At 35.8% G+C, this 24,583-nt stretch overlaps 2 protein-coding genes across 11 annotated transcripts; one reads left to right on the top strand and one right to left on the bottom strand.

The window, feature by feature from the left end:
* Positions 1–246: 246 nt before the first annotated feature.
* On the bottom strand, positions 247–9,572 carry LOC105643882 (uncharacterized). Of its 10 annotated transcripts, none has more exons than XM_089726065.1 (15): positions 9,283–9,571; positions 9,136–9,195; positions 8,920–9,040; positions 5,717–5,789; positions 5,253–5,298; positions 4,961–5,071; positions 4,624–4,705; positions 3,618–3,714; positions 3,466–3,526; positions 3,233–3,363; positions 2,522–2,639; positions 1,774–1,900; positions 1,060–1,167; positions 899–973; positions 247–636 (listed from the first exon to the last, which is right to left on the bottom strand). In XM_089726065.1, exons 1-15 carry the CDS (start codon positions 9,346–9,348, stop codon positions 593–595), a joined length of 1,320 nt encoding a protein of 439 aa, XP_089582191.1. In that variant the 5' UTR covers positions 9,349–9,571; the 3' UTR covers positions 247–592. The 10 variants fall into 10 exon arrangements, with proteins under 10 accessions (XP_089582191.1, XP_089582187.1, XP_089582189.1 ...); XM_089726061.1 differs by having other exon boundaries at positions 5,717–5,795; positions 9,283–9,570; XM_089726063.1 differs by having other exon boundaries at positions 3,618–3,711; positions 5,717–5,795; positions 9,283–9,570.
* Positions 9,573–10,505: 933 nt separating this feature from the next.
* Positions 10,506–24,570, top strand: LOC149493640 (uncharacterized). The gene is made up of 6 exons (XM_089726297.1): positions 10,506–10,587; positions 19,946–20,099; positions 20,426–20,753; positions 20,847–21,228; positions 23,019–23,997; positions 24,567–24,570. The coding sequence occupies exons 1-6, from the start codon at positions 10,506–10,508 to the stop codon at positions 24,568–24,570; spliced, it is 1,929 nt and encodes a 642-aa protein (XP_089582423.1).
* The last annotated feature ends 13 nt before the right edge of the window (positions 24,571–24,583 follow it).

The following is a 24,583-nucleotide window of genomic DNA, read 5'->3' as shown; positions in this document are numbered from 1 at the left end:
AAAAAGTAAAAATAGTTGAGCTTATAGTGAAGGTAATTTTGTCAATAAACATTTTATGGGCAATTTTGTAAAATTCATTTACAAAATTCCATCAATTTTAGTAAAATTTGAATTAGGCATACCCAATTCCATAGAATTCAATTCGTAGAATTTAAATCTAAATTTTTTTTTTTTCCATTCCAAACACAAATTTTGGATTCCAAATGAATTCCACAAATCGAACGCCTCTAAATAATAATTTGAATATTAAGCAAAATGGCTCTATTTTATAATCCACTATAAATCTTCATCATTTTTGTTTGTCTTAGAATCAGCAATAAACATTTAATGTTTACAATAGCAACATATTTCATCTCCTTCTCCAACGTCATAAATTAGTGCATAACATAAAGCACAATTACAGAGACACTGTCAGCTAAAACGGATAAAAGAGTTGATTTTACATCTATAAAACAACATTCTTAGCTACATGGCTAGGTAAGGAGTACAAATCACTACTACAGTAGAAATAAACCTGATTGACAAAACGCATGCAACTGAATCTCCATGAATCGAACACTTGAATTCTCTAGTTGACAAGTCCATGAGCCTTTCATCTTCGCATTTCCAGTTTAGCACGACGTTCCCCATAAGATGCTAGCAGAAGTTCAAGCATTAGTGAGTTATGCAGAAACCCTAATATCAGACAGTGGAAGAATTTTCTTGATATGCAAGTCAATTGCCAATATATATTGGAATCATATCTTTCTCTCTCAAAAATAGTAACTAAACTTGTTGGCAACCAGCTAAAATATCGAAACAGTAAAGAGAAATTAATTCATGTGTGACTGTCTGTTTTGAAAGATTACTCCCATTCAGTGCCTGTGACAGATGCAATTGGGTTAGGGTTAAGACTTACGCTCAGTTGGCCTCAACATGAGAGGAATATGAGAGGCTTTCTTTTTGACTGTTCCATTATTGAATGAGCTCCTATCTGCAAAGTCGGAAGTATAGTCTAAGTATCAAATAACTCGGATGCTATAGCTCCAAAAGAGATACTGAAAGAATTATCTTCCGCACCATTTGAGAAAGGCAAACAGCTAAGTAAAGCTTCATGAAAGATGGCAGCTTGGAGTTGGTAAAGTTGACATTCATTCTCCAAGTGAGTACGCAAAGCTTGGCCAGCATCTATTAAAAATGAAGCCAAAAATTAAAAGAACTATTTTGGAATTGGCAACTGAATTTGACAACAAATTTAGCTAGCACGTTGGAAAAAAAGGATTATGAGCTCAAGTGCGTGACTTGTCTCAACATCTAACCACAGATCACAAAATTCTAGTACTAAGCTGTAAATTCAAGAGACATGATTTACTTCATCTCAATTCCTTCCCAGTAATTTTCCCATTGAGATGAAGTCCTACAGCAGAGACTTTAAAGACAGTCATATGACTCAACATTATTGCATGAAATGGCTGCTCTTAAGACTTCAACATTATTGATCCAAAGCCCAAGCCTTTAATCGTTGCACCAAAAATAGCCCCTGATATGCCTAATGTCAACAGTCAGTCATTAAACAGAACAATCATCCATATTGTATCAGTATTCCTGTTTTGCAGAAATACCTTCAGACACTAGGAAATTATGGTCCATATTTTCTCCTGAGTGGGAATAGAAGATTACATGTTAATCCTAATCACAGAACAGCCTAAGACAAAACCAATAGAGTACCAAAGTTAAGCATATTTGGCAAATATTAAAACAATGTTTGCATTAATTTACTTTTCATGTTACTACTACCTGTTGAACATGTAAACCTGAGGTCTTCAAATTCACAGGAATGTAGAACCAGTGGAATTTCTGGAGCCATGGGATATTGGGGTTTCCTTGGTGTCCTATCAGCATCCAACAACAAATCTATTACCTGTGCATTTGGATGCTTAAAATCAGTTCCTTTTATATCACACAATCAATTTGTTCAAGCAGAGGAATAATGTACAATGCAGTCATTCTTTAAACTATCTAAATGATGCACCTCGTGGACCTCTTAAACAAATCTTAATAGTTCTTTTTCCTACATTTCCTAATGTGAAAGAACTCAAACTTCAAGAATCCCTTAAGTTTATCAACAAAAGCAACAAGCATATTTCTAGCTCACCTAGAGGATCATCATGCTTCCTACTGTCTACAAACAAGCAGGGTAAGTTGCATCCAAATGGTCCTCACCTGAAAATTGCCATAAAAGAGCTATCATGTTCGTAAAAACTTCTGTGCATGGCGGGAGAATTGTAAACTATATGGATGGTTCAGAAAACAAGTAAAATGATGCATTTCATGGGATTATTTTTTAGTAATTTTGTTCTTTGCTTTTCTACATGTACTCAAGGTGTCTCAAGCTCATATTTTAGTTATTCATGGACATCTTAACCAAAGAAAATGTAAACTAGAGGCTACATGCTATACATCTGTGTGCAGAATTTGTGTCTAAAGGAGTGAAACTATAAAAAGATTAAATAATTTAGTCACAAGGATAACTAGTACGTACATCAGGGGATTCAAGACCTTGGCCAACCATGAATAGAACAGCAACCATACACCGGACTTGATGCCACAGGAAAGCACTACCTCTGATTTTTATTTCACAAAGTTGATTGCCTTCAAACCTGTAGATGAAATAAACCTGGGTTGCATAAGATTCCATCAAGCAATCTCAGAATCAGATGGTTTTCTTGTGATACGTGGAAATTTGAACTGAATCAAATGAGTCCATCAATTAGTTCATCTCAATATTCTCTTCATCCATCCAACAAACCTATCTATTGTTGATAATAATAGACAGCACCAAGTATTTAATATGAAATCTGAGAAATAATCACATAGTTTACAGTTTGTAAATGTTGTATGCTCCCCATTTGCTCTTGTCTTTATTTTTATTTTTTGCTTAGTTATTCCACCTTTTCTTCTGATTTTTGAATCCAAAGATCTCACAAGCCAATCAATCAATTTATCACTTGATAACAAACCAAAACATTGACGATTGTTACAACCAAGAATGCATTACGCCTACTTAATACGACAACTGCCAATCTCCACTGGACACGATAAACATTTTGAAACAGAAGGCCAATTTGTTTTTATACATGAACATGAAGCCTCATTATCATAACGTATGCCTAGACCAGCTAACTTCAAGGCCCCTGCCCCACCAATGGCAACAAGGAGATAAATGATATTGAGAATGAACAAATTCTGATACCTCATATTGCAAGGTAAAATTTCAAATGAGGTTATATGCCGCCTGTAATTGTGCACATTCGCTGCATCCATCTTACAGAAGTTTCTAAAGTCATGCTCGCCTATAAATTTCTTACTTGCACTCTCCATAGCCTGGTAAAACACATAACAATGAAAGATGTTGCTAAAAAGTGAGAAATGTAGAAACAGATTTGTCAAATGCTATAAACTTCATGGAAAAACAGAGCAGCATACCAAGAGATTCAAATTGTCACCCCAAAAGAAATATTTATACTCCCTGCTCAGACAACTAAACCTGTGGTATAATCAAAACAGATGATTATGATAACACACACAAAGGAGTTAGAAACTTGAAGCTAACAATTTATAGAGCCAGTTTGGAGAACCTTGCATTAAAATCATTTGGAACTGGACACCAGCCTAAAATTCGGATATCGTTTGGAAGGACTCGGTTCAGTACTCTCACATAATCAATTTCTTCTTCTTGAAAAGAAAAAGGATAAATAATAATAAGCATAACATTTATGAGTTAAGTCCAAAAACTTGGATCAATTCAATTCATTTTTCACCTGAGAAAATGCCTCGTCAGCACAAATCATAATCCCAACAAAACTAACTCCAGTACAGTAATCAAGTATTCAAGTTGAGTTAAGCCAAAGTTTATTTACAGTTAAATTGAGCTCAAAACAAGCTTAAGCTTAAAATTGAGCTTAAACAATTTTTATGGATGACTTCACATTTTTCAAGCAGGCTCAAGTTTGTTCATGAGAACAATCTAAGAAACAATAATTTTTTCCATATATGAAACATGAATGCAAAGTGTAGTTTTCAATAACATTGCTACCAAATTAATTATGCTAAAATCCTTTTCAAGTTGTCCCCCCTGACTTTTCAAGCTGAGTATAGAGATGTTCAAGTTTGTTCATTAAAGTAATCAAGACTAATTGTGGATCAAGTTTGGTTAATTGTGGATCCAGTTTGGTTAAGTTCAACACACTCAAATGAACACTTTAGTGGGCACAACTTAAGCTAATCACATGATTATGTCACAAGAAATCCAGTTCTCCTTTCGCCGCATACTACAGGCCAAACGTGCACCCTGTATCAAATTAAAAACTGATATCATTGATCTACACTCTCATATTTCATTCCTTCTACAACATATTTAGAAATTTAAAAAATCAGGTAACACATGAACACATGACAGGATTTCTAAACCACGAAATCAAATTTGCCGCCTCGAAAAGAGGATTTGTTATTACAGGATATGAGTCTATGAGTGAATTTTCATTGAACTATTTGAACATGTAAATTCCATGTTTAACAAATATTACAAATAGCTAATGCTCAAAATCCATTTAAAAATTCCCAGAACAGGATAATGTGGCTGACCATTATGTTCTTCTGATTCCCCTGAAAATTTGTCGACTGCACCCACATTTTTGAGTTTGGATCGTAAAAACAAAGCAATCACCTACATTAGACATTTTCCATGCTGTCAATTTTCAAGTTTTTTTTCTTTTTAATCCTTCTGGGGCTATGCTCACCGTTTAACTATGTTAACAGAGTAAAATACAAAGAAATTTTTTGTCAAAAAAAAAAAAAAAAAAAAATCATAGACTAAAAAATAAAAAATTGTGAAGCCACAGAAAGATTTTTTGTCTTTTTCCCTTTTCTAAGTGCAAACAAGTTTTTCAATGGGGCAAACCTACTCCATAATCATGCTTACTTGCCCAACAGCAGAAACTCCTTTATCTGTTCTGCCACATCGTGAGTATTGTATCTCCTTCTTTTCACCAATTAAAAGCCTTGTCCTTTCAAGAGCTTTGAAAATCTCAGACTGTAAGAGATGTCAAATTGTAGAAAAGAAAAACACATGTTATATTTACTCAGTGAAAATTACTTTACAAAACCATCATTTCGCTGATTTTGTTGTCAAAGGAGTATCTGCTAGTCAGCCAAGCATTTGTGAAATAACATAATAAAAGGAAGAAAAAGTAAAAAAGTACCAAAATTCACACCTCAACAGTTGGATCCATTTGTCCCTCTGAAGAAAAACCATAAAACCTGTAATACAGCAAATATCATTACAAATTCTTCATTTTTCTACTGTCATTGTAAAAAGTGCATGGATTCTTCTAATTTGTAAACACAACTGTATCAAAAAGGTAAGAATTTCATGTAAACATTAAAGCAGATTTAAGAAATAACAAAGAAATACTTATCAAACAAACCCTACACATCTACAGCTTTCAGGGATTAAATCTAAGCATGTGGAATATCTTGTTCACATATGAATTTTTCCCACATTTATATATCATATAAATGGTAAGAAAAAGTAAGACCACAGACAGCTGCATATTTAACAAAATGAAATTCAGGTCCACATTAAAGTTTCAATTTATCCTTAACCAGGTGAGAAGAGAGTACAGTTTAAAAGCATATAATAAATCGATCAATCTAGGAATGAAGCTAGATGAAGTACCTTTGACCAAAATACATGACTTTTAGAGCAACGTATCTTCTCATATGGTGATTTATGGTCCTTGTGTGATAACCTGTACCTATACTCACAATCCAGAAAACTTGCTCATCAAATTGGAATTTGGGAGCAAACATGAATACAGGAGAGTACAAAAAATAAAATTCAATACAGCACATACAGTAACACAAACACTTCCTATATTATATTTCTATTTCTACTGCTATTTTATTTCTTATATTTGACTTTTTCTACATGTATAAGTTAGAATAATTGATTCAACCTTAATCCCAATTTAGTTGGGTTAAGTTACATAGATCACCTCCTTCACATGAGTTTACACTGGCAACAAAATTTAGAGTGAAGAAATTTGTAAATTCCATGTCAGATAAAAGATGGACACACAATACAGAGACAGTAAGGCTATTCAAGGTAAAATGAACAAAGTGGCAGAAGTGACCACTGTCAAGATTATAAACGAGTCTAGATACCAATATTTGCAATAATCAATTAGTTCTCTTTTATTGTAATACTTTTTACATATGCAACATTCTTCCACAATGTCATAACAAAATTCAATTCTTTTTTCACCATAAGAGAGTGATACTTCAATTATAGAAAAGAATTAAGATTTAAAAGTAACACAAATTCAAAGAGACAGCAATAGCATCAGAACTAAAAGAAAAAATCAATGATGCAAGGCAAAACGCATTAGAAATTCTAAAGTTTTTGACAACTGGCAAGAATTTTCTGTTCAATGAATGACTTCAATTAGCAAACTCATTTGCTTATTAGCATTTTAAATTCATGATGAAATCATCAATATAACCTTAAGGATCTGCCTTAGAAAAATGTTTATCATGCTTCCTTAGGACATTAATTTATACTTCACATGGACTTGGGAATTTCAATCCATTATTGACTTCTTGACGCAGGGGAGAATATAGAGCAATTAATTCTCAATAATTAGGCTAGAATAGGATGATTTTGGTTGGAACAAAATAGCATATTGGTTTCAAAGAAACCCTTAGAATTAAAATTCTAAATTCATAGATAAAAAACAATACCTAAAACTAATTGTTGTGTCCTATTTATATTAGTTAGGACAAATCCTAATTCTATACTAAAAAGCATTCCTAATTAGCTAATACTCCTAGACTGAATAGTATTCCTATTTAGCTAATCCTAAATAAAGAAGGAAAACTAAAAATTATTTCCTGATTAATTTACATTCTTTAATTTAGTTAAGAATCCTAAATAAAGAAGAAACTTCTTTACTAGTCTTGAATGCTCCTGCATCATTCTCCTCGGGTTTGAAAAGAACTCAGCTTCTACGGGAAAAGTTTAGAGATTTCAGCCATGAGAATAGGATCAATTTGTGTAACCTTCTCCTTAGAATACCACTTGCTTAAGGCTTTTGCAAGAGCAACCAACATCACAAGCCAGCCATTCAAATAATCCATCCCTTTTCCAAGCAAAAGCAAAGTTGGTTCAACAAAAAGACTCTTCCGTGTTTGCACTAGCCTTCTTGCTTGAAGATGTATTTCAACTCCATGGTGTACTTGCTTCAAACAATTTGCTTTTGGCAGTTTTATGCTATCAACATCCACAAGCAAATACTTTTGTGAAGAAAAACAATTTTCCTTTGTTTTCCCACCTTCAATATTCCAATCTTTTTGTTCTTCTATTTTGTGGATAATAAGCACTTGCTGAATGGCAATATTTCTCCTTGGGTAGAAACTAAATTAATTTCTTGCTCTTCTTCATCATTACACTCATCATAGATTGGTTCCATCAGGTCCTTGTTGCTGCCTTCACTGTTTTGATCATCAAAACATGAAAGTTCTTTCTCCTTAAGGTCATCAACATCTATCAATATTGTTATTCTCCAATCTAAATAACCTGTTGCATGTAACTCTCCATTAAGATTAGCTACTTCAATCTTCATCCCTTCACCATTCAAATTAAGGGCGTCTAGTGACAACTCTTCCAATCCACTTCGTGCCGCTTGATTTGCCGGTCCAATTTCATGAAAAGAGTTTATATCCTTGACTCCATCAATCTCAAGATCCTCTTGAACCTTGAGTTGTTTGTGGTTGCCTTCCGGAATCTCCATTCTGGCTTCCACGGGTTCCTGACACTGCAAGGCTTGTACAAACCAGGTCAAATTCTCAATCATTCGCCATATCTCAACCATCTCAGTTCGTTGGAACTGATTACCTCTACTTCGATCTCTCCCTTTACAAAACATGGTGTAGAAATCCTGCAGCAATTTTGGACCATTTTGCGCTCTGATGCCACTTGAGGTAGGGGAAGAATATAGGCAATAAATTCTCAACAATTAGGCTAGAATAGGATGATTTGGGTTGCAACAAAATAACATATTGGTTTCAAAGAAACCCTTAGAATTAAAATAAAAACAATACCCAAAACTAATTATTGCTATCCTATCTATATTAGATAGGACAAATCCTAATTCTATACTGAGAAGTATTCCCAATTAACTAATAAATACTCCTAGACTCCTATTTAACTAAATCCTAAATAAAGAAGGAAACTTGAAAATTATTTCCTTATTAATTTACATTCTTTTATTTAATTAAGAATCCTAAATAAAGAAGGAAACTAAAAGAAAACTTCTTAACTAGCCTTGAATGCTCTTGCATCACTTCAATATACCAAAAAGAACCCTCTTTACATTATAGATACACATAGATGATTTACTTCATCCAAGATTTTCTAATAGTAAACTATGCTTTAGAAGATTGGATAACATCAAATATATTGCCATCCCTTCCTTTGGACTTCATTCTTTCCACCTAAGTTGATACTAGCTTCTTCTTCCTTTTTTTTTTTTTTTTTGGTTATCTGGTTTATTATATATCATTTCATAGCAATTGAATGTGATAATTATATCTTTGCTACCTATAAAAACTATGCTGCATACTACACTATAGTAATCATGTAAATTTACTTCAGCTTACTACCAATATGTAGTTCCATTCTAGATTTGAATATTAAACTCAATATTTTTAACATGCATACTACTAGGTGCAATCCAACAATCATCACACAACGAGAATTATCACTTCCTCATCTACAAAACAAACTCATATAATTTTAATCTGAATCATTCACAAAAATAAAATCTAAACAAAATTAAATACTTTCAACACTAATAAATAGATTAAAGACTCAAGAACGACCTGGAGTTTTCTCTCTCGTTTTCTTTCTGGTGCTTTTAACCTCTCCATAATTTATTTCTCCACTCTTCTCCACTGAACTTTTGCTAAATTGTACTGTAGAGCTATCGAGCTTCTCCTTTGCCTGGATTACATATCATACGATTGAACAATAACTACTAAAATTAACAAGCGATAAAAGAAAATGATGTTATATATGAAATTATGAAAGAAAAAAACCTCGTTGCAGCTACAATTTGAGAGTTGAGTGGATAATTTAGCATTGTCAGCCTCCAACTCCTGGCTTAAGGGCATAGCAATCAGTGAATAGCAAACAATGAAAGCAAAAGATGTAATATAAATTAAAGGATAAAGAGCAGCAAGTACTTTGATTCTGGTTCGGAGAGAAGCAATTTGGGAATTTAAATTGATCAGAAGTTCTTCTTGCGACATGACCGATTGATTTGTGCCGATGTTGTTTACTGTTTTCAAGGCAAGTGCAGAGTCCGGTCTTCGGTTTTGCCAGGTGAAGAAGACGGCCAATATCAGTCTGGTATGATAACGATAACGTATTACGACGGCGTTCGGAATAATTTTACCAAAATTAAAATCTACAAAAATAAACTATCCATGTAATAACGCCTAACTAGGGATCAAAGCACATCGGGTGTTTCAGGACAACTGCCTCGAGATACCGTTTAACAATTGAATTAATCGAAATTTTTTTACTTAATCGAATTTAACTGAATTAATCAGTTAATCAAATCATTTTCACGGAATTAATTTTGGTTATGAATCAGGTCGAAGTTAACCGAATTTACTAATTAACTGAAATTTAATTTGCTTGAAGTTATTTAAAATATATATTTTATTAAGATTATGATCTTATTAATTTTTATTATTTGTCTAATAAAATTGATATAGTTTATTATATCGGTTAATTTGAAATTAATAAATATAGTATTAAATAAAATCAATGACATAAAAAATTATATAGAAAACTCACCTAAAACATGTATTCATTATTCAAATTTAAATACTATAGTTTTTAAGTACACACTCTCTAATTTCGAAATTACAAGTTTTCAGCATAGAAATAATAATAATTGATTTGAATGGAAAATATATAATTACTTGATTTCCAAACCCATTGAAATATTCTTAAATTTTTCATTCTTATATAATAAAAATTTTTTAAGTAATTTTTTATAATTGGATAATTTATATGTTGACTAATAGAAATACCAATTTAAAAAAAAAAGTTAAAAAACATATGATTACAATTTTATATATTTTAAAATTCTAATACAAGTGATAATATACAATAACAAAATACATAAAAGAACAATATATAAATATATTTAAAGGATATTAGACTCCCAAATATACTCTAACCATCATGTCATATAGGATTCTTATAATTCTTATCCTAATATAATTTATCTTGACTCCAATAAATATACCCCAAATTTACTCTAAGTGAAGACGAATTATCAATTTCTCTCAATCCTCAAGTTCTGATGGTTAAAAAATGGTGCAGTGAACGTGGAACACACTTTCCACATCAAGAATTCCATTAATTGACGTGATTTGTGGATGTTGCTGGGATCATGGCGAGGATGAGTCATAGAAGATTGCAAGGCAATGCCATGCTCAATGGTGTTTCCATTGTTCGATCAGTATCCGGACAAAGTATTAGGAGTTTCTAGGTTTTTCACCGTCGCATGGAGCCCTAAGAGCTGGATTGTTCTCGAGGCTTGATCCAAAAACGAACTGATAGGTCAGAAAGTATTGATAAAAATTTAAGTTTGATTTTAGTTTGGTAGCTAGCTACTAGTATTATGTGACTATTAACATTAATCATGATTTGTCTGCTTGATTTATATTATATATAATGGAAGAAAATAAATAATCAAATGAGTCAGTGTTTAAAAATCATTGCTCTGAACACAAAGCATCTAAAGGACAAAAGTCAGATTAAAACATGGAAGTAGTTTAATCAACTGCTACACTCATTCCCTTGGTTTGGATTATTTTTCTACAGATATATACTATAATCCGAATAAAAATCAATATCAGCAATTAGAATGCACACTAGTCCATAAGCTTCAAATAATCTTTGAGGAAGCAGCATACCTCACTTATTAGCTCAAGTCATTCTAAAGATGGAACCAATTTTCCACACAACAAAGAAGTGTCTTGTTCTGAGTCGGATTTTGCGCCATATGTAATTGTTTTGAAAGTTCCATCATTATTAGATGTCACAGAGTTGTAAACAAAAACCACAAATCAAACAACTTTAGGGCAAAATCATAAACTAATCCGACAACCACCATCACCCAATCAACCTAAGCAATAGTAAGAAAGGCTTCATATGTTGGTGCAAATTTTAGACTCTCCAATAAAATATATTAGCCATTTTATGCATGCCATTCTCATCAAATGGACAAAAACAAATCAAATTGCCATGTTTATTGGCAATCTCATATATGAACATACAAAAATTCAATCAGAATTTTCTCCAATAGTTGTTTGTTATTTTCTTCGATACTTAAACCTGCCCAAATACAGCCAAATATTTAATAGACAAAGTTTTCAAAGGGTCACTCTATTATTTAGATTGTATCGTAAAAAGTGCCAATTTCATATCCAAAACATAATACCTTAGTATTTAGAGAAGCAGAAAGTAATAATGGTGGCAGTGTTAAATATTGTAAAAAAAAAGAAACAAACAGTAATTTGTCAACTTTTATTTTTCGATTCTATTGTTAATTGATTTGTTTCCTAGTTAGTAGCATTACAATATTGTATATGAGAGTTGAATGAGCCATGATTTGGCCCATAAAAAAAAATCAATGATCTCTCCTAATAAGATAATAACTAGTTAAACAATAAAGATGAGTCATTAAGTTATGATTATGTTCAAGATTGAGAAGTAGGATGTCCCGAGAACCATTATTGAAACCCTTTTGAACAATAGTCTAATCATATCTGTTGAATAATCTTTAATATAGCCTAGAACTACTATTCATAGAATTTGTTTGACAGGAATATACAATAATCGGAAGCATACCTTGATCCATAACAGCAGATCTATGTTATGGATTACCTCGTTGCAGCAATTCAATTCTCATCGTAACAGCAGATCTATTTTTCTTCCTCTGGCCTTTTGTCCGTAAGTTTTCTCTCAATGGTCAGAGAATTATCAACAGCTACGGGAGTTTCTTTTCACACTCTCTGAAACAAGCTATCACCGTATGTGTTTGAGGCAGCCGTCACACTCTCTATTTTGTTTTCTTTTCTGTGTTAACCCTAAGCTGTTGATTCCTTTTATCTTTTATAAGGCAGAGGAAGGGTATTAAAACCCTAACTGGTCCTTATCCATTAATTCCAATAGGGCCACCTTAATTAGAACCAGCCCTTTAATCACATGGGCCACATATAGATTATTAAATAATAAAACAATCTCCCACTTGACCTATGTGCATTTCTTGAATATATCATGTTTACCTTAATTAGAATTAAGATGATCGGAATATGGCGGTCACAAGTCATTAATCGACATGATTCCTTCCATATATCACAAACCACTTCAATTCATAAAACTTTAATGGAGAAACTATTCAACAAACAATACATTGTCACAATCAGAAGTTATTGTTATCTCACTCAAACCATTATTGTATACATCTATAATGTGGATAACACAATAAGCAAAAACACATCTTTAATTGAATTCCCAAATGTCACAATAATATGAGCAAAACAACCATATGTATATATATATACAAGTTTAAACATCATGCTAACAAGGACTTATCTATAATGCCCATCCTATCAACATGGCCAGTGAAGATTTTGGGCGGTAAGCCTTTAGTTAGTGGATCTGCTATCATCAGATCAGTACTGTGAATACCCAAATTTTAAGGCTCAAAGAGCCAGTTTTTCCGGACTGCAAACAGTCCGGCCGGACCCGAGGCCATTCGGAAAGTTCACCGAAAGTATGCCAATATGGTACTTGAAACGTCCGGAAAATTATGAGGATCGCAGAACTGGTCCCGAAAAAGCCTCCGGAATGAAAAATTAGCAAACCCGACAGCCACGGCGGCTCCGGCCGCAGAGGTCGCCGGCCCCGGCGGCTCAGGCCGTCGGTCACAGCGGCTCCGGCCGCCGACCTAGGCGGCAGCAGCCGCCCTCCAGTCCGATTTTTGCCTATAAAATCAGACCCGGGCACTCCGTTTTGAGGCACTCAGTCTGTGTTGACGGACGCTCCTTCTCCCCTACGCTCCTTGCGATTCTTTACTGCTTTTCTGCATTTAGCATAGGCTTTTATTATTGTGTTGTTGTGATAATTTGGTCACTTAAATTGAATTAAATTAATTAATATTCCCCAAACGAGGAGCTTAATCCGGAGTTTTTCAAGCTGAAGCTAATAAGCGGCCGTCGATTAAATCAGGTACATAAACGAAACTCTGCCCATTTAATTTTAGCACTTCATGCATGCTTCTCTTCTACTCCTAATTCTACAACTGCATAAATGCATTCACGTCATCATTAGGCAAATAAACTGCCTCAATTAAATAATTTTAGGCTAAATGCCCGGTTAATTAATAATCGTGGTATTAAAGCCTAAATCCGACAATATCGGCTAAAGGTATCTAGTCAATTAATGACTATGGTATAATCGCCTTTATTTCGAACAGTCCGGCTTAAGTCCAATTAATCAATAATTATGGCTAAATAGCCTTAATAAACGCGTTTTTCTTTGGCAATAAATTGCCTACATTGCAAATCAATTGATCTCTTTTGGCAAACAAATTGCCTATAAGTAGATTAATCTTTTTTAAGCGACAAATCGCTTAAATTGAGATTTTGGCTAAAAAGCCTTCAATTAATCAATCTTTTGGCTAAAAGCCTTAAAATCAATCAATTTTGGCAACAATCGCCCAATTAATTTTTGGCAATAAATTGCCTAAATCAACTCATTTTGGCTAAAAGCCTTCAAATAATCAATTTTGGCGACAATCGCCTAAATCACATCAATTTTTGGCAATAATTGCCTAAATCAATCTTTTTGGCTAAAAGCCTTAAATCAACATTTTTGGCAACAAATGCCTAAATCGAATCAATCAATTCTTTGGCAAAATGCCTAAACAAAAAAATGCACAAAGCATACACACACTCATGCATTAAGCATACCCATTCAAAGCCCTTTTAAAAAGGCCTATCGAACTACGTTGACTTTGATCTTCCATTCAAACGGAAGTACGTAGGCACGTTTGAGATTTAACCCTGAGCGGCAAGTCGAAATCACATAAACATTTTCATGGGTCCAATTACATCATCTTCCTTCCAAAACATTCATTCATAGGTTAGTTCATCAGCATGACATAGTCTCGGGATCCACCTCGGGTTCGTAGACCATGCCTTAAACATTGGGATAGTTAATCTAGCAATTAGGTTAATTAAAAATTGGAGTCACTTAGGGTTTTTTCTTAGTTTACCCAAAAATAATTAAACAAGGTGGCGACTCACACATTCACGTGCATTTCTGTCCTTAGTCACATGCATTTAAATGCTTGATATTTGGGGGAGGGGTTCATAAGTACCGATATGCTCAATTGACACTTTGTGTTTTTGCACTTCTTCTTTCATAGATAGGTACTTTAAATCCATGTGCTTTGCACCCTTAGAGTACCTATCATTTTTAGAGAAGAAGACAGCTGCGGAATTATCACAGTAAATTCTCAACGGTCTAGCTATACTGTGGATAATGCCTAGACCTGAGACAAAGTTCGGCAACCACAATGCATGAACAGTGGCCTCAAAGCATGCCACAAATTCAGCCTCTATTGTGGAAGTAGCAATGACAGACTGCTTTCCACTTTTCCATGATACTGCTCCTCCAGCTAGGAGAAACAAGTAGCCAAATGTAGATTTTCTCGAATCTACACAACCGGCATAGTCTGAATCCGAGTATCCCACCACTTCTAAATGGCTGGACTTTCTATAAGTGAGTATATGATCCTTAGTGCCTTGTAAATACCTAAGTACTTTCTTTGCAGCTTTCTAATGGTCAATCTCAGGATTACTTTGATATTGCCCTAACGTTCCTATGGCGAAACTAATATCCGGTCGAGCACATGTCTGAACATACTTTAAGCTCCCAACCATTGACACATATGGAAATCTCTTTACGTTCCAAATCATTCTTAGGACATTGCATTTCGCTGAACCTGTCTCTTTTCTGAATTGGAACTATTCCTGTAGAGCATTTTCCATTCTGAATCTCTCTAATACCTTATCAATGTAAGCTCTTTGAGACAATCCTAATAGTCCTTGTGATCTATCAAGGAATATTTCTATCCCTATCACAAAGGATGCCTCTCCCATATCTTTCATTTCAAAGTTCTTAGAGAGAAAACCCTTTACATCATGCAATAACCCAACATCATGCGCAGTAAGAAGAATGTCATCAACGTATAGGACTAACATGATGAGCTTGCTCCCACTGACCTTCATATAAATACACTGATCAACAGTGTTTTCTATAAAACCATATGAAGGGATGGTATTATTGAACTTAAGATACCATTGACGGGAAGCTTGCTTCAGTCCATATATTAACTTCTTTAACTTACACACCAAAATTTCCTTTCTTGTGACCACAAACCCCTCTGGTTGGTCCATATATACTTCCTCCTCTAAGTCACCGTTAAGAAAGGCTGTCTTTACATCCATTTGGTGAAGCTCTAGATCATAATGAGCCACCAAAGCCAAAATAATTCTTAAAGAGTCCTTTTTGGAAACTGGAGAAAAAGCCTCTTTATAAATCAATGCCATCCTTCTGAGTGTAAACTTTAGCAACAAGTCTGGCCTCATATCTTTCAATGTTGCTCTTAGAGTCCCGTTTGGTCTTGAAAACTCATTTACAACCAACTTTTTTTTGACCCCTCAGGCAACTCGACTAAATCCCAGACTTGATTATCACTCATTGATTGCATTTCTTCCTTTATGGCATTAAACCACTTTTCAGCATTATCTCATTCCATGGCTTTCTGGAAAGATATTGGATCCTTATCAATGCTTAATTCACATTCATGCTCAAGTGAGTAAAGCACATAATCACTAGAAATAGCTAGCCTTGTTTGCCTTTGTGACCTCCGTAATGCTATTTCTTGTGAAACCACTTCATCATTTGTGAATTGTTCATTATTTACCGGTTCATCATTTATATGGTCATTTTGTGGGTTCAGAATGTTATTTTGTTGTTCAACCATGTTGTTAAATTGTGATACAACAAGTGGAACAACAACCGAAGAAGAGACATTAGGAAAATCCACCTCAATTGGATTTTCAATCTGAATCTCTTGCACATTCACTTTACGTGGTTCACTACTCCCACTAATTTGGCCATTTTCAATAAACCGAGAATTACCAGACTCAACAATTCTCATACTATGGTTAGGACAATAAAATCTGTACCCTTTTGACTTTTCAGGATATCTTATGAAAAATCCACTAACCGTTCTAGCATCAAGCTTCTTTTCATGTGGATTATATATCCTTACTTCCGCTGGGCAACCCCAAACATGAAGATGCCTCAGACTAGGTTTCCTTCCTGTCCACAATTCATAAGGGGTATTAGGAACTGCCTTACTAGGAACCCTATTAAGTAAATATGCAGCAGTCTTTAATGCATGCATGCATCCAAAATGATAAAAGTACAGTACAATTATTTAGCATACTCCTAACCATCTCCATAAGAGTATGATTCCACCTTTCAGCTACACCATTCTGTTGAGGTGTACCCGACATTGTGTATTGCGCACAAATGCTACGACTTTCAAGGAACTTTGCAAATGGACCTGGACATTGTCCATTTTCATTAAATTTACCATAATATTCACCACCTTTATCAGATCTCACCACTTTAACTTTTCTATTTAACTGCCTCTCTACCTCATTGATGAATATCTCAAGGATATCCACTGATTGAGACTTTTCATGTAACGCCCCATTTTTTTTCCTGTGTTTTCATAGTAGTTTACCGGTCTGTGAATAGTACCACTGGTCCGGAAGTTGGTATTATTTTTGGTCCGAAAAATTACTATTTATGTTTTATATTTTATTTAACATTTTTGAAGCATGTATGCATGGTTTTTATGGGTAGAAAGTAAGTAAGGAATATTTTTAGATACTTAGTGAATAGTGAATTATGGTGTTATATTAAGTAAGGAAATTTGAGCAATTATTTTTTTTATGGAGGAAAATTGAGGAATTATTTTTATGGAATAAATTAGAGACTTTTGTGGAGATAAATAATATTTTGAAGGAATTTAATTGGAGAATATTTGGAGAGAAGACCAAAATACCCTCCAATTTGGAGAAAAGACCAAAATACCCCCTTAGTTGCTTTAATAAAGCAACTATCAATTATTGAGCACCAACTTTTGCCTTCTTCTTCTCCATACACGTTTTCTTCTTCTCCTTCTTCTTCTTCTCCTTCTTCTTCTTCATTTTCTTCAATTCCTACTTAGTAAACACCCATCCAACTTGATTTAAGGCATAAATCTTAGAGAGTGAAGCTAGAGAAGTAATCTTTGGTGACTAATTTCAAGGAATTTGGTGATTTTCCTACTTGGGTCAAGTAAGTGATTTTATGATAAGTGAATTATTTTTGGATTTAGAGTTGTCTTTTAGCATATACATGCTTAATCATGCTCCAATTACTTCTTTTCTATGTTTTCTTTGTTTGATTTTGAGTTTCTTCCATGTAGAGGGTGGAGAGCCTTCTAATAAGGATAAAGGCAAGACCAAAGCTTGAGAAGCTTTGATTAAAGCTTGTTAAAGCTTGTTTTGAAGGTTAGTGTTCAAAAACACACTTACCTTACTCAAATTTTGATTTTGTGCCTTTATGCTATTATGTGTATATTTTGAGATTTTGTATGAAATAATTGGTTTGTTGAATTTCGGTTGCCATTACATGCTCTTAGATGATGTTTGATGAGTATTTATGTTGTGGTAGACATTTCTACCTTGTATCTTTGTGGTTCATGTTCCTTTCATGGCTCAAGTAAACTGAATTTGGGAAAAATGAGATTTTGAGTGAGATTTAGGACCATTCTTCGGTCCTTTCTAGTTTCCATTTGTGTCTGAGTCCTTCATAAAGGTTGTAGGTCTATCTCTTAGCTTTCCAACCCATCCTCTTGTGTCCAATTTGGAGATATATAACTCAACTTATGGCTGAAACACCCAAACTGACTCTGTTTGTGTCGGGCCACATGCATCACTGACTTTAGTGCCCATTTTGACCACTATAATGACAAGATTAGGTTCTGAGTTCTTCATAAAAGTTGTTTCCCTATGTCTTGAGAATTCTCCCGTTCTAGATTAGTTTAATTTGAGTGTGGGATTTAGTAGGAATTCAAGAAAAAATGGACTTGGTTCTGCTGAATCAGGTCTGGTCTGTCAGTCTGTGTTCCTAGCTTTGTTTTGTTATCTTCCATATTGATCTGGGCTGTGATCCCTTCATAACATTTGTAGGATTTTGTCTTCGCTTTCTAACGACTCTAATTTCATTTAATTTAGAGACCCATAGCTCTGGTTATGTTTTAAAAACACAGCAAAGGTCCATGTTATTTTTATGCTGGAAATTTTCTATGTTAAGTCATTTTGTTTAAGTATGAGAATTTTTATGAATTACTTAAGTTTAAATTAAGTTTTTATTATGAGAAGACTAAAGAAAATGAATTTTATGAGAAATGTTTTTGGGCTCTAATATACTTGGTGTGAATTTGATGCATGATTTGATTTTATTATGTATGATGAGCATGCTCGGCATTTGATGCCATTATGATAAGAAGCTATGATCATATGCTAGGCACGTGGGTGTCTTATGTTAGGGCGGACGCGCTCTATATGTTATGAAAAGGTTGGCGACCTAAGGCCATTATGAATAAGCTATGAAAACTTATCTGCTTCTTTTTCTCCTAAGTGTATGTGAGCCCTTATACAATATTTTTAAGGAAGTGAAATAAATGAGATCACATTATGTTAATAACTCTTAATTTATCACAACTTATTTATGATATCAAATGAATTTCTAAAGCATGATGTGTTGGTGTGCATATGTACTGCATGTTTAAATTTAATGATTTTATATATATAAATGATTGTTTTTAAGTATGTTGTCATCACAACATTGGTTTGTTGTGTTTTATGAGCACCACTGAGTTTTATACTCAGCGCGTTGATTTTATCACGCGCAGGTTGGAGATTGTGCTTGCTGCTTAAAGACATGAAGAGTAGCATCAGAGTTGAAGAGATCTTTTGGTAGTTGATTAGTATTTTATGTAACTAAAAATTATGGCATGTATAAGTATTACATTTTTGGAGACTGTATTATTTCATTTATAACTTAAGCATGTTATTGTAAATTATTTTGGTGTATATATATTGGGAGATAAACTTGGACTTATTTAATGGTTAGAACATTAGAAGTTGATATATTTAAATGAATGTATTGAAGTGATGAATATTATAATGTTATTGAGGAACTATGGAGTTATGAAATTATAGAAGTGCTATTGTGTTGTTATTGGAGTTTGAATTTGGGAGTGCTTTGTATTCATATGTTTGGCAACTTCTATTTTTAGGGGAAACTCTTGCAGTTTTTCCGTAGGATTCTCCCAAATCATTTTCAAAACAGAATACTATTACTTGCTAAACTTGTGAATACTAAGTCACTTCTAATTCATAATATGATTGTTTGATTTATATGTAGGTTAGGACGGTGCCTCCGGCACCGAATGTGGCATCCACCGTCGGGTCTTTCGGGATCGGGCGGCGGGTGTTACATTTAGTAGTATCAGAGCATAGGTTTAGGCGGTTCTCGGACTATATGCATATATAGGCATTTATCTATTTTGAAGTGAGAGTATGAGTAATTTAAGTTAAATACATGCCATATTGATTTGGTTTGGAACTTCTCTCTGATGCGAACCTTTTGGTCTTTGTAGGAGTTGAGTGATGTCTCAACATCTGTCAGATGAGGAGGTGGATAGTTATGTCCCTCCTATTGGTGGTATTCCTATTGGTGATGCCGCTAGTGGTGCTGTGGGTTCTGATGTAGAGCACGCCTCGAGGGTGGGGCAAGCTGCTGCAGGTCCTGCTGGGCCTAATCAGGATACATTTGTTCAGCAGTTAGTTGCTGCTTTGAGGCAGCCAGCAGGAGCTGTTCCCCAGGCTCCAGTTGCTCCAGCCCCTGTTCCAGTTCGTCCCCTTATTGAGAAACTGAGGAAATATGGAGCTGTTGAGTTTATGGGTAGAAAGGATGATGTGGCTTCTGCAGCAGAGTATTGGCTCCAGTCTGTGGAGAGGATATTGGAGCAGATGCAGTGCTCACCTGTAGACAGTTTGGTTTGTGCCACTTCCTTATTGAGCGAGGAAGCTTACCAGTGGTGGGATACTGTATCACGGACAGTTAGTGCTGAGCAGAGACTTGGGACTTCTTTCTTTCTGAGTTCAGACAGAAATATATTGGGGAGCTTTACATTGACCAACGTAAAGCAGAGTTTTTAGCATTAAAACAGGGCAGAATGTCTGTGGTTGAATATGAGAGAGAGTTCATCCGATTGAGCAGGTATGCTACGGAGATGATTCCTACTGAGTCTGATAGATGTAAGCGCTTCAGGAAAGGCTTGCATGATGAATATCGCATGCATTTGGTTGCTCATCCTCATACATCATTGTCTTCCCTAGTGAAGGCAGCTTTAGAGCTTGAGGAAGTGAGGAATGAGCAGCAGGTTAGGAGGCAACGGAGTCAGCAGGGTCAACAAAAGAGGGTTCAGCGTATGGTATCTGGACAGACTTCTGGGGCTCAGTCTAGTAGTAAGAGGCACAGGGGTCCATCACAGACCTGGTCTAGACCTATTTAGAGACATGGATAGGGTACTCATGGCAGAGTAGCTCCACAGACCACATCTGTTGCTAGTGGTGGAGGTGCTACATGGATTGATATTCCGCCATGTCCTCAGTGTGGAAAGAAGCATCCCGGGGTTTGTAGGAGATTTTCTGGGGCATGCTTTCGATGTGGGTCTACAGAGCATTTGCTTCGAGACTGCCCTATGACTTTGGCTAGTGCAGCTCCTCAGGTAGGGAGGTCAGCTCCTTATGTTTGGAGAGGCAGGGGCAGAGGCCGTGGTGATACAGGAGGTACTGGGAGTCAGAGGCCAGTTTCAGAGACAGTGGAAAAACTTGAGTCCAGAGCACCTGCCAGAGCGTATGCTATCCGGACTAGGGAGGAGCAGGATGCCCTAGACGTTATCATTGGTACATTCTCTCTCTTTGATATTTCTGTATATGCTTTGATTGATCCTGGCTCTACTCATTCATATTTAGGCATACATGTGGGTAGATTGGGTAATATGCATGCTGATATGTTAGAGCATAGTATTGAGGTTACTAATCCCTTAGGTCATAGTGTCATAGTTAATCGGGTGTATAGAGATTGTCCATTGGTAATCTATGGCCATGTGTTTCTGGGAGATCTAATAGAGTTGCCTTTCCGGGAGTTTGATGTGATCTTGTGTATGGATTGGTTATCTAGACATGGAGTTATGGTTGATTGTAGACTTAAGAGGATTACACTCCAGACTTCATCTGGTAAGGAGATTGTAGTTGTGGGTGAGAGGTCGGATTACCTCTCTAATGTTATTTCTGCTTCTACTGCTAGAAGATTGATCCAACATGGTTGTGAGGCCTACTTAGCATGTGTACTTGCTCCAGGTCAGAATCTCCTAGTGTCCATGATATACCCACAGTATGTGATTTTCCGGATGTGTTTCCAGAGGAGTTGCCTGGTTTACCTCCTGAGAGAGAGGTTGAATTTGGTATTGAGGTTATACCTGGTACTGCACCGATATCCATTGCTCCATATCGGATGGCGCCTGCTGAGTTGAAAGAGTTGAAGATACAGATTCAGGAATTGCTTGATAAGGGGTTTATTCGTCCTAGTGTATCTCCGTGGGGTGCTCCAGTATTGTTTGTAAAGAAGAAGGATGGATCACTTAGATTGTGTATTGATTACAGACAACTTAACAAAGTTACTGTGAAGAATCGGTATCCATTGCCTCAGATAGACGATTTGTTTGATCAGTTGAGAGGAGCTAGTGTATTCTCGAAGATAGATCTAAGATCAGGTTATCATCAGCTAAGGGTGAAGGCATCAGATGTACCTAAGACTGCTTTCAGGACACGCTACGGTCACTATGAGTTCTTGGTAATGCTGTTTGGTTTGACAAACGCTCCTGCAGTGTTCATGGATTTGATGAACTGGATCTTTCATCCTTATTTAGATCAGTTTGTGGTTGTGTTCATTGATGACATCTTAGTATATTCTCGGACTAGAGAGGATCATGATCACCATTTGAGAATTGTACTTCAGATATTGAGAGAGAGACAGTTGTATGCTAAGCTGAGTAAGTGTGAATTCTGGTTGTCTGAGATTGCTTTCTTGGGTCACATTATTTCTGTTGAGGGTATTAGAGTTGATCCGAAGAAGATAGAGGCAATGCTTGAATGGAAGCCACCTAAGAATGTGACAGAGATTCGGAGTTTCTTAGGATTGGCTAGTTATTATAGAAGATTTGTCAAGGGATTTTCTCTCATTGCGGCTCCTTTGACTAGGCTTCTTCAAAAAGATGTCAGATTCGAGTGGAATGATAAATGTCAGAATAGTTTTGAGAAGCTTAAGGCGATGCTTACTGAGGCTCCAGTGTTGACACAGCCAGTTTCGGGTAAACCGTATGATGTGTATAGTGATGCTTCACATAATGGATTGGGTTGTGTGCTTATGCAGGAGGGCAAGGTAGTTGCTTATGCTTCTAGACAGCTTAAACCACACGAGAAGAACTACCCTATGCATGATTTGGAGTTAGCAGCTATAGTCTTCGCTTTGAAGATTTGGAGGCATTACTTGTATGGTGAGAAATGTCATCTGTATACGGATCATAAGAGTCTCAAGTATCTGCTTACTCAAAAGGAGCTTAATCTGAGACAGCGCAGATGGTTAGAGCTACTTAAGGACTATGACTTCACCATTGATTACCATCCGGGTAAAGCTAATGTGGTAGCAGATGCACTTAGTAGGAAGTCCTTGGTTGCTTTACGTGCCATGAATACGCGATTATCTGTAGCTAGTAATGGTGCACCCGTGGCAGAGCTTATGATTAGACCTAGTCTACTTCAGCAGATTCGAGATGCACAGAAGGATGATGAGACAATTGCCTTATGGAAAGACCTAGTCAGAGATGGAAGGAAAAAGAGATTTATGATTAAAGATGACGACTGCTTGTACTTTGGGGATCGGATTTGTGTGCCTAAAATTTCAGAGCTGAGGAAGAGTATCTTAAAGGAAGCTCATAGTAGTCCCTATGCTATGCATCCTGGCAGTAATAAGATGTATCAGGATTTGAAATCACAGTATTGGTGGCCGGCGATGAAGAGGGATATCACAGATTATGTGTCGAGGTGTTTGACGTGCCAGCAAGTGAAAGCAGAGCATCAGTTTCCTTCTGGTTTGCTACACCCTACTTCTATTCCAGAGTGGAAATGGGATAAGGTTACTATGGATTTTGTGACTGGATTGCCTTTAACTCCTAAAAAGAAAGATGCTGTATGGGTAATAGTTGACAGATTAACTAAGTCAGCACACTTTCTTCCTGTTAGGACCGACTTCACCATGGAGCAATATGCAGAGCTGTATATAGATGAGATAGTGAGATTACATGAGGTTCCTTCTTCCATCATTTCAGATAGAGATCCAAGATTTACTTCTAGATTTTGGAAGAAGCTACATGAGGCCCTAGGTACGAAGCTGAATTTCAGCACAGCTTTTCATCCTCAGACAGATGGTCAGTCGGAGCGGGTTATTCAGATTTTGGAGGATATGTTAAGAGCTTGTGCTAGTGAGTTTGAGGGCAGTTGGGAGAAGTACATTCGACTTGTAGAATTTGCCTACAATAACAGTTATCAGTCGAGTATTCAAATGGCCCCTTTTGAAGCACTATATGGTAGGAGATGTAGGACTCCACTGTGTTGGTCAGAATTGAGTGAGGGCAAGATGGTAGGTCCAGATTTGATTCGGGATACAGAGGAAAAGGTCAGAATTATCAGAGATAGATTGAAAGCAGCTTCAGATCGTCAGAAATCTTATGCGGATTTGAAGAGGAAGGATATAGAGTATGCAGTGCGAGATAAGGTTTTCCTTAAGGTATCTCCGTAGAAAAAGATATTGCGATTTGGAAGAAAAGGTAAGCTTAGTCCTAGGTTCATTGGTCCATATGAGATCATTGAGCGTGTGGGTCCATTAGCCTATAGACTAGCTTTACCACCAGACCTGGATAGGATACATAATGTTTTCCACGTATCTATGTTGAGGAGGTATCGGTCCGACCCATCACATGTAATATCAGTGGAATCTGTGACTATAGAGCCAGATTTAACTTATGAGGAAGAGCCAGTGAGGATACTTGCTAGGGAAATTAAGGAACTAAGGAATAAGAGAATTCCATTGGTAAAGGTTCTTTGGAGAAACCATAAGACCGAAGAAGCTACCTGGGAAAGTGAAGAGATTATGAGACAACAACATCCTCAGTTGTTTAATTCAGGTGAATTTCGAGGACGA

This window comes from Jatropha curcas, chromosome 9 (genome assembly GCF_041381405.1).
Source record: "Jatropha curcas cultivar XTBG-Jc1 chromosome 9, XTBG_Jcur_1.0, whole genome shotgun sequence".
NCBI classification, from domain to species: Eukaryota; Viridiplantae; Streptophyta; class Magnoliopsida; order Malpighiales; family Euphorbiaceae; genus Jatropha; species Jatropha curcas.
The sequence above is the reverse complement of the archived record's forward strand: the minus strand, read 5'-3'. Positions and strand labels throughout refer to the sequence as shown.